Source organism: Bos mutus, chromosome 19 (genome assembly GCF_027580195.1).
Source record: "Bos mutus isolate GX-2022 chromosome 19, NWIPB_WYAK_1.1, whole genome shotgun sequence".
NCBI lineage: Eukaryota > Metazoa > Chordata > Mammalia > Artiodactyla > Bovidae > Bos > Bos mutus.
The window spans coordinates 16,158,374-16,172,440 of record NC_091635.1 but is presented as its reverse complement, the minus strand read 5'-3'; the positions used below and the strand labels follow the sequence as shown (position 1 = coordinate 16,172,440).

The window sequence follows — 14,067 nt, the reverse complement described above, 5'->3', positions numbered from 1 at the left end:
GCCATGCAGCATGGCCAAATATATATATGCATACAAAAAATATATACACTTAGAATATTATATAGAGACTATCATTACACGAGTTGCTCTCTTCGTGTAGCTGTCCATGGTAGACATGAGTGGACATCTTACTACTTTGTGGTCTCCTGGACCATGGGCTGATCTGACCATTCCCCTATTGATGGGCACTTAGATTGTGGCCAAGTTTTCTTCCAAGGATTTAATGTTATAATGTATTCTTGACTATCCTCCCCACCATGTCCTCCCCAAAGTAGGGCTGTTGCCCAACCCCCCATGACCTTCCTGACCCAGTGACCCTTCCAGGCCCGCACTGAAGAACTGGAGGAGGAGGTGGAAGCAGAACACACACTCAGAGGCAAGATTGAGAAGCAGCGCGCGGACCTCTCCCGGGAACTGGAGGAGATCAGCGAGCGGCTGGAAGAAGCCAGCGGGGCCACTTCAGTCCAGATCGAGATGAACAAGAAGCGGGAGGCTGAGTTCCAGAAACTGCGCCGGGACCTGGAGGAGGCCACTCTGCAGCACGAGGCCACGATGACCACACTGAGGAAGAAGCACGCGGACAGTGTGGCCGAGCTGGGGGAGCAGATCGACAACCTGCAGAGGGTCAAGCAGAAGCTGGAGAAGGAGAAGAGTGAGCTGAAGATGGAGATCGATGACATGGCCAGTAACATCGAGACCGTCTCCAAGTCAAAGGTATCTGATGCTTTTGCTCTCTGCAAAGGCGAGGCAGCATCCACCTGCTGGGTGAGCAGGTACAGTTCCATGCCTGCAACTCACTGCATGTTCTGAACGGTAACACTCTCTCCACTTCCATCTGCTCCTGGCTCCCCAAATTCATTCAGGTCACCAGAGCCCTGATCCAAAGATCTGCTACAACTCAAGATCTCATCATTCATCCAGTCTGTCCCAAATGCTTCCAATCCATCTCCCATTTTCTTATTTATTTATTTGTGTGTCCATGCCTGCCAAGTCACTTAAGTTGCATCTGACTCTTGTGACCCTATGGACTATAGTCTGCCAGGCTCCTCTGTCCATGGGATTCTCCAGGCAATAATACTGGAGTGGGTTGCCATGTCCTCCTCCAGGGGATCTTCCCAACCCAGGCATCGAACCCAGGTCTCTTACGTCTCCTGTAGGTGGGTTCTTTACTATGAGTGCCACCTGGGAAGTCCATTTTTTTATTTGCTTATTATTTATTTGGCTGTGTCAAGTCTTAGCTGTGACACACAAAGTCTTTTGTTGTGATGCTCAGACTCTCTAGTTGCAGCACAAGGGTTTAATTCCTCCACAGCATGTAAGAGCTTAGTTCCTGGACCAGGGATCAAACCCGAATCCCCTCCACTGCAAGGCAGATTCTTCAAAGTGGCAACCCCACTTTGAAGCTAAACTATCAAATGATTTGATACTGGGAACCCAGGATCCATTTTTCCCATTCATGTTGGCTTTTTTTTTTTTTTTCAAGAGTAATGTGGAAAGGATGTGCCGGACTGTGGAAGACCAGTTTAATGAGATCAAGGCCAAAGATGACCAACAGACACAGTTAATCCATGACCTGAATATGCAGAAGGCAAGGCTGCAGACCCAAAATGGTGAGGATGGGCAGGGCCCCAGGGTCCCACCGCACCACAGAAGAGGGTGGTCCAAACCCTGACGTGGGCCCACATCTGTTTGCCAGGGGAGCTAAGCCACCAAGTGGAAGAGAAGGCCGCTCTGATCTCACAGCTAACCAAAGGCAAGCAGGTCCTCACCCAGCAGCTGGAGGATCTCAAGAGGCAGCTTGAGGAAGAAACCAAGGTAAGGATGGATGCCTCCGTCTAGAAAGGTAGAGTCAGGTAGGACCTGAGAAGCCATGGAGCTGGTTGAGGGCAGTGCTGTGTCATGAAGTCTGATGCTGCTCCTCTCTTCCTTGCAGTAGGACAGGAAATGTTCTTGGAGGTTCCAGAACCTTGGCATTGGATCTCCTTCTTCAGAGCTAGAAAATTCTACCAGGGTGCTCCATCCTCGGAGCCCCTCTGTTCCCCAGTGGAGGGGCTGATAAACTCCCCTCCCCCACCACTGTACTAGCTGGGCCATCTCTGCCTCTGTGCATCTTCCCACTCTGCCGAGCAATCATTCCACCCCCTTGAAATGCCCTCCTCTCTCTCCTCCATCACTGTTTATGTATCACCAGCTACAACACCAACATTTAAGAACCCCCTCCTCCAAAAGGCTGGTTGGTTTGGGGGCGCTCTTGAGACATTTGCATAAATGCAAACACCATCATCATGTTCTTGACGTCAATATCAATATATTTATAATTCACATCCCCCAACTAATCTGTCAACTCCTAGAGGGCAAGAATGATTTTTCCCCACTGTAGTAGTTAACAGTAGTTACAGCACACAGCAGAACAGTGCACACAGTGGGCGCTTAGTAAATGTTGTCGATGTGTGTTTGAGAACTAAAACACAAAACCAAGAGTGCCCAAAACTGCATATATATAGTTCTGGGGTTGCCATGTGCCAGCTAAAACTTACAGGGCACTTTTCTGGAATTCCAGCAAACTCCATCTGCCTCTCCTAAAAAACAAGAAAAGTGCTGTATTTGTCTCCCATCTTTCTAGTATATGGTTGGGGTTCCTGGGGGACTTGTGGGACAGAGGGAGTGGAGAGAATCAGAGCCTGAGAAGGCCCCTTCCAGGAGCAGGGCTGTCCTTTGGCCAGGATACAGAAGGAGCTAAGCTTTCCTTTCTGGGAAAAGTTTGTTGTTTATTTGTGTCTTTGTTGTTGTTGTTCAGCTGCTAAATCGTGTCCTACTCTCTGAGACCCCATGGACTGTAATCCATCGGGCTCCACTGTCCATGGGGTTCTCCTGGCAAGAATACTGGAGTGGTTGCCATTTCCTTCTCCAATTTGTGCCTTTGAAAGTATGCAAATATATGAGTTACTGCACTGGGCCAACCAGAAAGTGTGCTGTGACCATTATGATGAGAGCACCAGTTTCCTCCCGACCAGGTAGAAGTGAGTGATGGAGGCCTCCGACATGTCCCCCTTCTGCTTGGGAAGTGGTGGCAGGGCCGTGGAAACCGCACAGCTCATGTCAGAATTCCCGGGTGGGGACACAGCCCGCTGATGACACCAGAATACACTTTTGGGGTTTTCATGGTCACAGTATTCCGAAACACTGAATTAAGTAGTGAGAAGATCAATCCCTTTCTGATTCTCCTCCAATTATTCTGATTAAATAAGAAAAAGGTCTCAATTCGGATGTTGTTGTTTAGTCACTGAGTCGTGTCTGACTACTCTGTGACCCCATGTGAGCCCGCCAGGCTGGTTAGTAGTCCACGGGATTTCCCGGGCAAGAATACTGGAGGGGGTTGCCATTTCCTCTTCCAGGGGATCTTCCCGACTCAGGGACCAAACCCAAGTCTCCTGCATTGGCAGGCGGGTTCTTTACCCCTGAACTAGGAGGGAAGCCCCTCAGTTTGGATACCATCTCTCTCACACTGGTGCATCCTCCTTACCAAAACACAAGAGCGTAGGACTAGGAGACAGGGTCACAGCCGCAAATTACTCAGCTAGAAGGTGGTAACACTGTCTTACCTCCATTGCATTTATTCGATTACCTTCTGTTTACCGCAAGTGTTAATGGTTTTCCACTTAAATATAATAGTCTACTTTTTAAAAAGTGAAGTAAAACAGGAGCTATGCTCCTCCAGCGAAGTTTGTGAAGGCAGCAAGCGAATGGTTCAAGTTGGGAAACACTGAATGAAACAAAATTACTTACCCTGGAAAATGACCAAACGGTTTTGCAATTTGCCACCACGGCGATTCCGCAGGCCAAGAGCGCCCTGGCCCACGCCCTGCAGTCCGCCCGCCACGACTGCGACCTGCTGCGCGAGCAGTACGAGGAGGAGCAGGAGGGCAAGGCCGAGCTGCAGAGGGCGCTGTCCAAGGCCAACAGCGAGGTGGCCCAGTGGAGGACCAAGTACGAGACGGACGCCATCCAGCGCACGGAGGAGCTGGAGGAGGCCAAGTAGGGGCTCCCAGGTTACACTAGGACAGACGACCTTAAGACACAAGGGAGAGACAGGTGACAGGCCCTGTCTTCCTCCCTAGGCCTTCAAGTTTTCCTAAGCACACAGACCGGGTCTCCATGCCCTTCCCCCTGGGTCCTGTCCATTCATTCCACCTGGTCCCCTTGGCACCACCTAGGTGACTGCTTTGCCACCAAACATTTTGGGGTTCTTCAGGTGATACTTAGCTCCTATCCAATCATCAAACTCTGGCCCTTGGTCTTATCAAATTCCAGTCCTTTATAGATGGCTCCATTCCCTCCTTATCTGACAGTTACTTCTGAAAGAGTCCACCTTTCCCAGCAACAGTAGGTCTGATCCTCTTAGGAAAAAACTGGCCCAGAGGCTCCAGGAAGCAGAGGAAAACACAGAGGCTGCGAGCTCCAAGTGTGCATCCTTGGAGAAAACCAAGCAGAGGCTCCAGGGAGAGGTGGATGATCTGATGCTGGATTTGGAGCGGGCCGACACCGCCTGTGCCTGCCTGGACAAGAAGCAGAGGAACTTCGATAAGGTCCTTCCCCAACACTCGATGCAAGAGATGTGTGAATGCACACACCTTCGGGGTAGCGGGAGGTGCACAGAGCATCAAGTCTGGAGTGGAGAACTTGGGGCTTTGCACTGTCTCTTGATTTTGTGATGGTCCCTCTGAAAGGAATTTTATTTTCCATCAAAGTTAATTCAGATTACTTTGAGAACAGCATATCTTTCAGAATACAGCAGATGTCTGTAGAGATATCAGAGTTTGGAACCCCTGAGTTTGGGGAATCCCCTGTTTCTTTGGTCTCTAAAGATGGGAGGGTCCCACTTTGGCATCGCTGACATGACTCACTGTTAACATGACTCAGTTCCTGGCCTTCTCGGCTCTTGATGGGTCCCTCTGTCACCTCCTAGGTCATCTCAGAGTGGAAACAAAAACTAGATGAGAGTCAAGCTGAGTTGGAAGCAGCTCAGAAAGAGTCCAGATCTCATAGTACTGAAGTCTTCAAGATGCGCAACGCCTACGAGGAGGTGGTGGATCAGTTAGAGACACTGAGACGGGAGAATAAAAATCTGCAAGGTGAGCACTGCCCCTCGCAGGGGTAAGACAGCCCCCAGCTCTCTCCCCCCACTCACAGGAGTGCGACAGTCCCCCCTTCTCTTCCAGCCACCTCTCCCCGACTTAGCCACGGCCGCCTCCTTCTCACTGCCCCACAAAATCCTCACATCTACTCCGTGACCCCAGGACCCAAACTCCACCGATGGAAGGCATAGTGGCAGCCAAGCCTCTATGTTCTCAAGAGCAGAGGGCTCCTGGGCTGCCAAGCTCCTACGCTGCTAGAGAACAGATCTTCCATGAATTCTGTCTCTATGTGGCTTTGTGTCCTCGGGTCTGACACTAAATCCCTTAGGGTCTCAGACTCCTGATCTACAAAATTAGACCAGACCCAATGCCCTCGAGAGCCCCTTCTATTTCCGAGACTGTGATTCTATGCACACTCTCCATGATTTCCTCCCTGGTCCTCTCCGTGACCATTTTGTAGACTGTGTGAAGATGCAGGGTCACAGTGTTCAGCTGTTCCTCCCTCTGCCCCTCCAGGTGAGGCCACACACCTGTGTCTTACCGACACCTCCCCCGAAAGGCTACACTGTATTTGTTCTTTCCTGTATCAATGTCATGAATGAATTGCCAGTCCCTCAGTTCCCTGCCAAAATTTGATCCTGTGCGATCAAACAGAACCTGTGGAAGTAGCCTAAATCAAGCCTGTCCTTTGCAGAAGAGATTTCCGACTTAACCATGCAGATTGCGGAAACAAACAAGAATCTTCAGGAAGTGGAGAAGACCAAGAAGCAGGTGGAGCAAGAAAAGTCAGACCTCCAGGCTGCCCTAGAAGAGGTGGAGGTAAGTGCCTGGGATGTGATGGAGAAGCACAGAGCACCACGGAAGGGGAACTAGACCATCTCCCTGGGCACCCTTCCGGCACTGGAGCTTTGCTGGAAAGAACATTCAGCTGCCTGCACCCCACGGTGGGGGTGGGAAGGGCAGCTGTGTCCTGCTGCTTCATCTCCTCCAAGTCCTCCAGTCCATCATATAATATTTTCCCTATTGAATAAATAAACCTGTCTTTATGTCCTCAACATCTCAGAAAGCAAGAACTCCATCACCAAACATCCTGAAAGCCAGCTCCAAATGCCTTAGCTTCAGCAAAGAGCTATGCACAGTCATATTTGGCCACTGGGAATTCCATGTGGCCCAAAGAGTGCAATGTCCTGATTTAATCATCCACGGTAGCCAGTGCAGGACAGATGGTTGAGATGTTTCTAGGGAAATTTCCACGACTCAGGATAACAGGAGAGCAATTTCTCTTTCTCTGTCTTTTTAGAGATGAGGTAGGCTCCTGATTTATGGTCACTATTTTTTTTTAACAAAGACACAGTAATCAAATTTTTACTAATTCAAAGAGATGCTCTGTCCTCAAGACATAAGGCTGTTTGTTTATAACAAAGTTTCAGCTCTAGTTTCAGCACTAGTCACAACTTGGGAGCGAACCGTTTGACCTCTTTGAGCATTGTTCTAGTCATTTGTAAAACGAGCGTAATGGCATCCATTTTATCAGGATGGGGATGAAAAACCTCGTTCCAGAAGGTGGCTGCCCCAGCACTCCCAGTCTCTCCTTTGCTTTTATCAGGGTTCCTTGGAGCATGAAGAGAGCAAGATCTTGCGTGTCCAGCTAGAGCTGAACCAGGTGAAATCCGAACTCGACCGCAGGCTCACTGAGAAGGATGAAGAAATCGAGCAGGTGAAAAGAAGCAGTCAGCGGGCGGCGGAGGCCATGCAGAGCATACTGGATGCTGAGATCCGGAGCAGGAATGATGCTCTGAGGCTGAAGAAGAAGATGGAGGGAGACCTCAACGAGATGGAGATTCAGCTGGGCCACTCCAACCGCCAGATGGCTGAGACCCAGAAACACCTGCGCTCAGTCCAGGGCCAGCTCAAGGTGAGTGGGCGGCCCACGGGGGACCTGGTGGGACCTCATCCTGCCCTGGGCTCCCGTCTCACCCCTGGCTTCCCTATGAAGGACTCCGAGCTGCACCTGGATGATGCCCTGAGGAGCAACGAGGATCTCAAGGAGCAGCTGGCCATGGTGGAGCGCAGGAACGGCCTCTTGCAGGAGGAGCTGGAGGAGATGAAGGTGGCCTTGGAGCAGACGGAGCGGACCCGCAAGCTGTCAGAGCAGGAGCTGCTGGATGCCAGTGACCGCATGCAGCTTCTTCACTCCCAGGTGAGTCCGTTCTTGCTGCACTCAGGGTCCACCCTGGGGGTCAGGCGGGATCCAGGCTCTGTGGAATGGAGTTTCCACCACTCCTCCCAGGCTAGTGGTCAAGACCAACTTTCATTAGGCTTAGTTCTTGGGATAACACTGTCTCTAGATGGAAGATGGCTGAGCTTTCTTTTATCCAAAGATAAAGAAGGATGAATTATTGCATTAAGGGGCTGGAGAAGGCTTCACAGATGCAGTAACATTTAAGCTGCAAGCTTAGATAATTAGGGCTTCCGTGTGGCTCAGACAGTAAAATATCTGCGTGCAATGCGGGAGACCTGGGTTCAATCCCTCGGTCAGGAAGATCCCCCGGAGAAAAGAACGGCAACCCACTCCAGTATTCTTGCCTGGAGAAATCAATGGACAGATGAGCCTGGTGGGCTACAGTTCATGGGATTACAAAGAGTCGGACATGACTGAGCAACTAACACATACACACACTTAGATAATTAGGGTCGTCTTTTGAAATAATTTTTTTAAGAAAGTTACAGAATTCCTTGTTTTATTTATTTATTTTTGGCCATCCCACATGGCATGTGGGTTCTTAGTTCCCCAAGAAAGTGAAAGTGAAAGTCACTCCGTTGTGTCCAACTCTTTGCCACCCAGTGGACTATGCAGTCCATGAAATTCTCCAGGCCAGAATACTGGAGTGGGTAGCCGTTCCCTTCTCCAGGGGATCTTAAACCAACCCAGGGATGGAACCCAGGTCTCACACACGGCAGGCAGATTCTTTACCAGTTAAGCCACCAGGGAAGCCCCAACCAGGGATCAAACCCTTGCCTCCTGCAATGCAAGCTCAAAGCCCTAATCATTGGACCATCAGGGAATTCCAAAAAAAAAATTCCTTGCTTTAAAAACTAGAGAATACAAGCCAAAACACAGAAAAATACCAACCATATCGTTAGCATTTGGGGATCTTTTATTCTAGACTCTTGTTTCTATACATAAATATGATTTTTTTAGTAAATGTCATCAGTCTTTTTGTGATTTTTTTTTTCGTTTAACAATGTCATAAGCACATTTCTATATTTTAAAATAATTTTCCTTGATACAGTCTTTTTAATGGCAGAAAAGTAGTCCATTTTAGTTGTGTATTACGACACTTTTATATAATCAGTCTTCTATGATTTGGTATTTTTAGATTGTTCCCAATAAAAGTTTTTATGATTAGAAGATTGCTATGACAAACTTCTTCATGTACATCCATGATTACTATTTCCTTAATATTCCTAGAAGTAAATAAACCCCTGGAAGCCCAATTTCATGGTCAAAACAGTAAAAGCATTTATATGCTATAAATTGCTCTTTAACAAAGTTGTCCCAATTTTTATTCCTATTGGGAAAATATGTGAGAGTGCTTAGCAATTATTTGTTTTAATCTTCACTAATATTTATGCTTGAAAATGCCTCACTTTAAAATTTCATATTTCTTTGATTACTAATGAGGTAGAACATTTTGTCATATTTGTTGGTTATTTGTATTTCGTCTGGTGTGTCTTAGCTATTTGTATTTTTGCCCTTTTTTCTTAATGGTTTATCTTATTTACATATTAAGGAAGGAGATATTTTTTTAGCAGTGCACATTGCAAATGCTTTCTCATTTGTCATCACATTTACAACCCTATGGATAATGTTTGGATAATCAGAATTATTTTTCATTTCATATAGTGAAATCAACCATTTCCTTGTTCCAACAGCATTAATTAAATAATCTATCCTTCCTCAAATATTTGAAAACCTACCTTAATTGTTTATTGTTATTTTACCTACAATTCTTGAATCTGATTTGGGACTTTCTGTCTGATCAATAATGAGTCTTTTTTAATATTTTTCACGTGAAAAATAAGAACCAGAACGTCCTCAACATTAGACTTCCTTCCCCACCCAACTCTCTCCCTTCCAATCACTGTAAGTGTCCATACGCAGCCTGAACCTCTGGTATCTAATTTTTCTTGTAGAACACGAGCCTGATAAATACCAAGAAAAAACTGGAAGCTGACATAGCCCAATGCCAGGCAGAGGTGGAGAACTCTATCCAGGAGTCCAAAAATGCGGAGGAGAAGGCCAAGAAAGCCATCACAGACGTGAGCTCCATTCTTTCCTCTCAGAGACACTGTCTGGAGATAAGAAAGGGGCTTCTAAGCCAGGGCCTGGCGAGTGGGTCTCCTCTCCTCAGCCCTGCAGTCAGTCAGTGGTGGCTTCCTGGAGAGATGGAGACGGGAGGCTCAGCAGAGGCAGAGTGGGAGGGGAGCTGAGGGAGGGAGGACCAGCCTCGCAGCATCCTCCATGTGCCCGGGGAGGAGGGTGGGTGGCCCACAGACATTTCCTGTGAACCACAGGCGGCCATGATGGCCGAGGAGCTGAAGAAGGAGCAGGACACCAGCGCCCACCTGGAGCGGATGAAGAAGAACCTGGAGCAGATGGTGAAGGACCTGCAGCACCGCCTGGACGAGGCTGAGCAGCTGGCCCTGAAGGGCGGGAAGAAGCAGATCCAGAAGCTGGAGAATCGGGTAGGGGGGCCAGAGGGGACTCTCATTCCCAGAGTGACAGAGGTTCAGCTGCCTCTGGCAGAACCACAGTCCCAAAACTTAGGTGGTGGGGAAGTGGGCACTGAGTCGATTGCAAGTGCCGTTTGAGGGCCACATGTGAAATTCCCTGTGAGCCAGATGTCCCTCCCCCTCCTTCCTCTCTGCCCTACACCCCAAGACATATACAGACCCACTTCAGAAAGGGTATCCCTCAATACCTGCAGTGCAACGACATACCACATGTTCATGGTCTATCTTTATTTAGATTCAGATCGATATTAACTGGGATGGGGGAAACATACTTTGCAGTCATAAGATCATACATTTGGGTGTAATTCATCAAGCTGCACTTTGATAAGGGGCTTCTCTGGTTGCTCAGTGGTAAAGAATCCACCTGCCAGTGCAGGACACTCAGGTTAGATCCCTGGGTTGGGAAGATCCCCTGGAGAAGGAAATGGCAACCCACTCCAGTATTCCTGCCTGGAGAATCCCATGGACAGAGGAGCCTGGCGGGCTACAGTCCATGGGGTCGAAAGAGTTGGACATGATTTGGTGACTAAACAACAATAAGCACTTTTATAAACAACAGCCCATCCTACGTAAAATCTGCCACTTTGGCTTCCAGTCCCAGGTCTCATTCCCTTCCTGGCTTTCCTAATGTCGATTTCCTACTGTCAAAATACAACTTGCGATTCTGGTGTCTTTCTCACTCCATCCAAAATGCAGGGCGATTGGCGCTTCCCCCAGGCTAACTCTCCAGCAACTTGCAATCCATACGCAGAACAGGATTGCTTTGTCTTGATCTGGGAGCATATTTTGTAGTTTTCAGTTTCTTTCCTGATGATTCCCTTCGTTTCCTGTACCCTTTGCTTTTCCCTTTCGACCTGGGATGGTTCATTTTATTTGCTTTTTAAACCGGGCTGCATTACCTGTTGGCAGTTTGGAGGAGGCCTTGGAGAAGGATGTGAAACTGTCTCTGTTGTCCCCGAGAGAAGGGACATGAAAGAGGCAGACAGGATGAAGAGGTGGCGAAGAGAAGAAAACCACTTCTCCCACAGGAAAGACCCAAACGCATTCTTGATGCCAGCCTCCCAAAGATGTGGTCACCACACTTGTACACTTTAAATGTAGCCATTTTTTAACACCGTAGTTCAAAATCATCAATTCTTCAGCGCTCAGCTTTCTTCACAGTCCAACTCTCACATCCATACATGACTACTGGAAAAACCATAGCCTTGACTAGACGGACCTTTGTTGGCAAAGTAACGTCTCTGCTTTTTAATATGCTGTATAGGTTGGTCATAACTTTTCTTCCAAGAAATAAGCGTCTTTTAATTTCATGGCTGCAATCACCATCAGCAGTGATTTTTGGAGCCCCAAAAATAAAGTCAGCCACTGTTTCCACTGTTTCCCCATCTATTTCCCATGAAGTGATGGGACCAGATGCCATGATCTTAGTTTTCTGAATGTTGAGCTTTAAGCCAACTTTTCTACTCTCCTCTTTCAGTTTCAGCAAGAGGCTTTTGAGTTCCTCTTCACTTTCTGCCATAAGGGTGGTGTCATCTGCATATCTGAGGTTATTGATATTTCTCCCGGCAATCTTGATTCCAGCTTGTGCTTCTTCCAGCCCAGCGTTTCTCATGATATATTCTGCATATAAGTTAAATAAGCAGGGTGACAATATACAGCCTTGATGTACTCCTTTTCCTATTTGGAACCAGTCTGTTGTTCCATGTCCAGTTCTAACTGTTGCTTCCTGACCTGCATATAGGTTTCTCAAGAGGCAGATCAGGTGGTCTGGTATTCCCATCTCTTTCAGAATTTTCCACAGTTTATTGTGATCCACACAATCAAAGGCTTTGGCTTAGTCAATAAAGCAGAAGGATCTTAAGTTCACCCTAAAAACAACCAGCACACAAGTGGTGAGAAAAGCCTGGGAGATGTGGCCTGACCCCTGTGCTCTCTTCTGGGTGCAGGTACGGGAGTTAGAAAGCGAGCTGGATGCTGAGCAGAAGAGGGGGGCTGAGGCTCTGAAGGGCGCCCACAGATACGAGCGAAAGGTCAAGGAGATGACTTACCAGGTAGGCAGTGACTCTCCTGAAACCCCAGCAGGCATCCTATGGATCCCACCTGCAGAAGCAGCAGAGAATGGGTCTGGCATGGACCTTGTGTTTGCAGGCAGAGGAGGACCGCAAGAATATCCTCAGGCTCCAAGACTTGGTGGACAAGCTGCAGGCCAAAGTGAAGGCTTACAAGAGGCAGGCAGAGGAGGCTGTGAGTATGGGGTCCATCCCAGTCTCATAGGGTAGTCTTTATCCCACCCACCCTGACTCACAGCACTGCCCCTGACTCACTCAGAACTCCCTGCCCCTGTGAGCTGACCTCAAATACCTGGTCTTAATTCATGTCATCCCATCCTACCCCTGGCCCTGGCCCCCACCACCTCCATCCTTCCTCAGCCTCCCTAACTCCCACTCCCCAGTTCATGCTTTCAGATCTACCCTTGAGCAAACAGTGGAACCAACAGGGAGGAAATGGTTTGGGCTGAAATGAGCACTTCCCAAATACCTTCTGGGGACTCAAGGTCTGAAGGACTTTAATAGCAGGAAGCTGGGGTGGCGGGGAGGAGAGGGGTGGGGTCTTTCTCTTTGATAGATGAGAAATCCTTTAGGAAACTCTGGGTTCCACAAAGTTGGAGGGTTGCTTTACTTCAAGGGTTTCTCAGATTTTGCAGATGACGCGGGATGGACCTCATAGTGGAAGAGGTGTTCTGAGTTGTAGCATTTCTCACCCTTGATGGAACATGGCATCTCTTTTTAGTAAACAGAGCATCTCACAGGACTTGCACCCTGAGAGACAAAATCTGGGGGCGTCTGCTCCAGATAAATGATGGAAGATGAGGCTTCTCTCCCTGCCCTTTGTCTTCTCTGCTCAAGAGGCTGGGGCTTCCGTCCTGACCTCTGGGAAGCCGGTCTGGACTGGTTAAATGGGAGGAGGATTAGCACCGCTGCAGCAGAGCTGGCCAGGGCCCAGCAGGCCACTTTCATCAGAAACCCTTGGATGGTCCTCAGCCAGACCCAGCCTGGCCATGGGAAGCCAGCACTGGGAGCAGGCACAGGGCAGGGGCGGGCACAGGGCAAGGGGGCATGGACCGTGAGTCTCTTGACACCTCTATGTGCCTTGGGAGACTTAGTCTCGTCTAAAGAGCTCTGAGGGGTAGGGATGGTACAGAGGAGGGGCACAGGGGAACAGGCAAGCATCCTAGGGGAAAAGTGACATGTTAATCACTCAGTCATGCCCGACTCTTTGCAACCCCATGGACTGTAGCCCACTCCTCTGTCCATGGGATGCTCCAGGCAACAATACTGGAGTGGATTGCCATTCCCTCCTCCAGGGGATCTTCCCCACCCAGGGATTGAGCCTGGGTCTCCTGCATTGCAGGCAGATTCTTTATCATGTGATCCACTGGGGAAGCCCAGGAAGCCCTATCCTGTGGGCAGCGGACCTCCAGGTGACTGCGCGGTGCACATGGTCAGGAGCTACGGGCATCATCCTCACTGCTGGAGAGCTCAGCTCTCCCTCCTCTGACCTCAGGGAATTGGGGCCCAAGCTCTCCTGGCACCCCCGTTCCCACAGAGGCCGTCAGGGACCCAGGGCCTCAGAGCCAGAGGGAGGGGCTTCCTCAGCCTCCTGCCCCTTCGGCCTTCCCTTCAGGAGGAGCAAGCCAACACACAGCTGTCCAGGTGCCGGAGGGTCCAGCATGAACTGGAGGAGGCCGAGGAACGCGCCGACATCGCTGAATCCCAGGTCAACAAGCTGCGGGCCAAGAGCCGAGATGTGGGAGCCCAGGTGAGAGCAGACTCCCCACTCCAAACACCCTGAGACTCAGGACCAGGCAGCAGCCGCAGAGCTCAGAGGGTGCTTGTCAGTGTCCCTCCCTGGCTGCCAGCTGTGCCTTCACTGAGGTACTGCTTTAGCCAGGTCCCCGGGGGTTCCAGGCTCACAGGAGCAGTGAGGGGCCGGGAGCCAGATGCCCTACTATCCCTGCCCCTCCCTCCCTGTTGCAAAAGGCAGTGCCCAAGGAGCCCCTGCTTTTGGGGGGATTCGCCCCATCTCCAGGGGCTCGACTGGTTTGCTTTTACAATGTACAAAGGGAGACAAAGCC

The 14,067-nt window shown here is 49.4% G+C and overlaps 1 protein-coding gene across 1 annotated transcript in view; it reads left to right on the top strand.

Annotated features, from left to right (window-relative positions):
* The window catches only part of MYH13 (myosin heavy chain 13), a 47,486-nt gene extending 33,702 nt beyond the window's left edge, over positions 1-13,784 (top strand). Inside the window, exons 25-38 of the mRNA XM_070357313.1 lie at positions 325-714; positions 1,484-1,610; positions 1,697-1,815; positions 3,839-4,035; positions 4,403-4,586; positions 4,967-5,132; positions 5,830-5,954; positions 6,742-7,050; positions 7,132-7,335; positions 9,333-9,458; positions 9,714-9,884; positions 11,879-11,983; positions 12,081-12,176; positions 13,617-13,784. Coding sequence (XP_070213414.1) covers positions 325-714; positions 1,484-1,610; positions 1,697-1,815; positions 3,839-4,035; positions 4,403-4,586; positions 4,967-5,132; positions 5,830-5,954; positions 6,742-7,050; positions 7,132-7,335; positions 9,333-9,458; positions 9,714-9,884; positions 11,879-11,983; positions 12,081-12,176; positions 13,617-13,784 — 2,487 coding nt within the window. The remainder of the gene's footprint in view (positions 1-324; positions 715-1,483; positions 1,611-1,696; positions 1,816-3,838; positions 4,036-4,402; positions 4,587-4,966; positions 5,133-5,829; positions 5,955-6,741; positions 7,051-7,131; positions 7,336-9,332; positions 9,459-9,713; positions 9,885-11,878; positions 11,984-12,080; positions 12,177-13,616) is intronic.
* Positions 13,785-14,067: the final 283 nt, after the last annotated feature.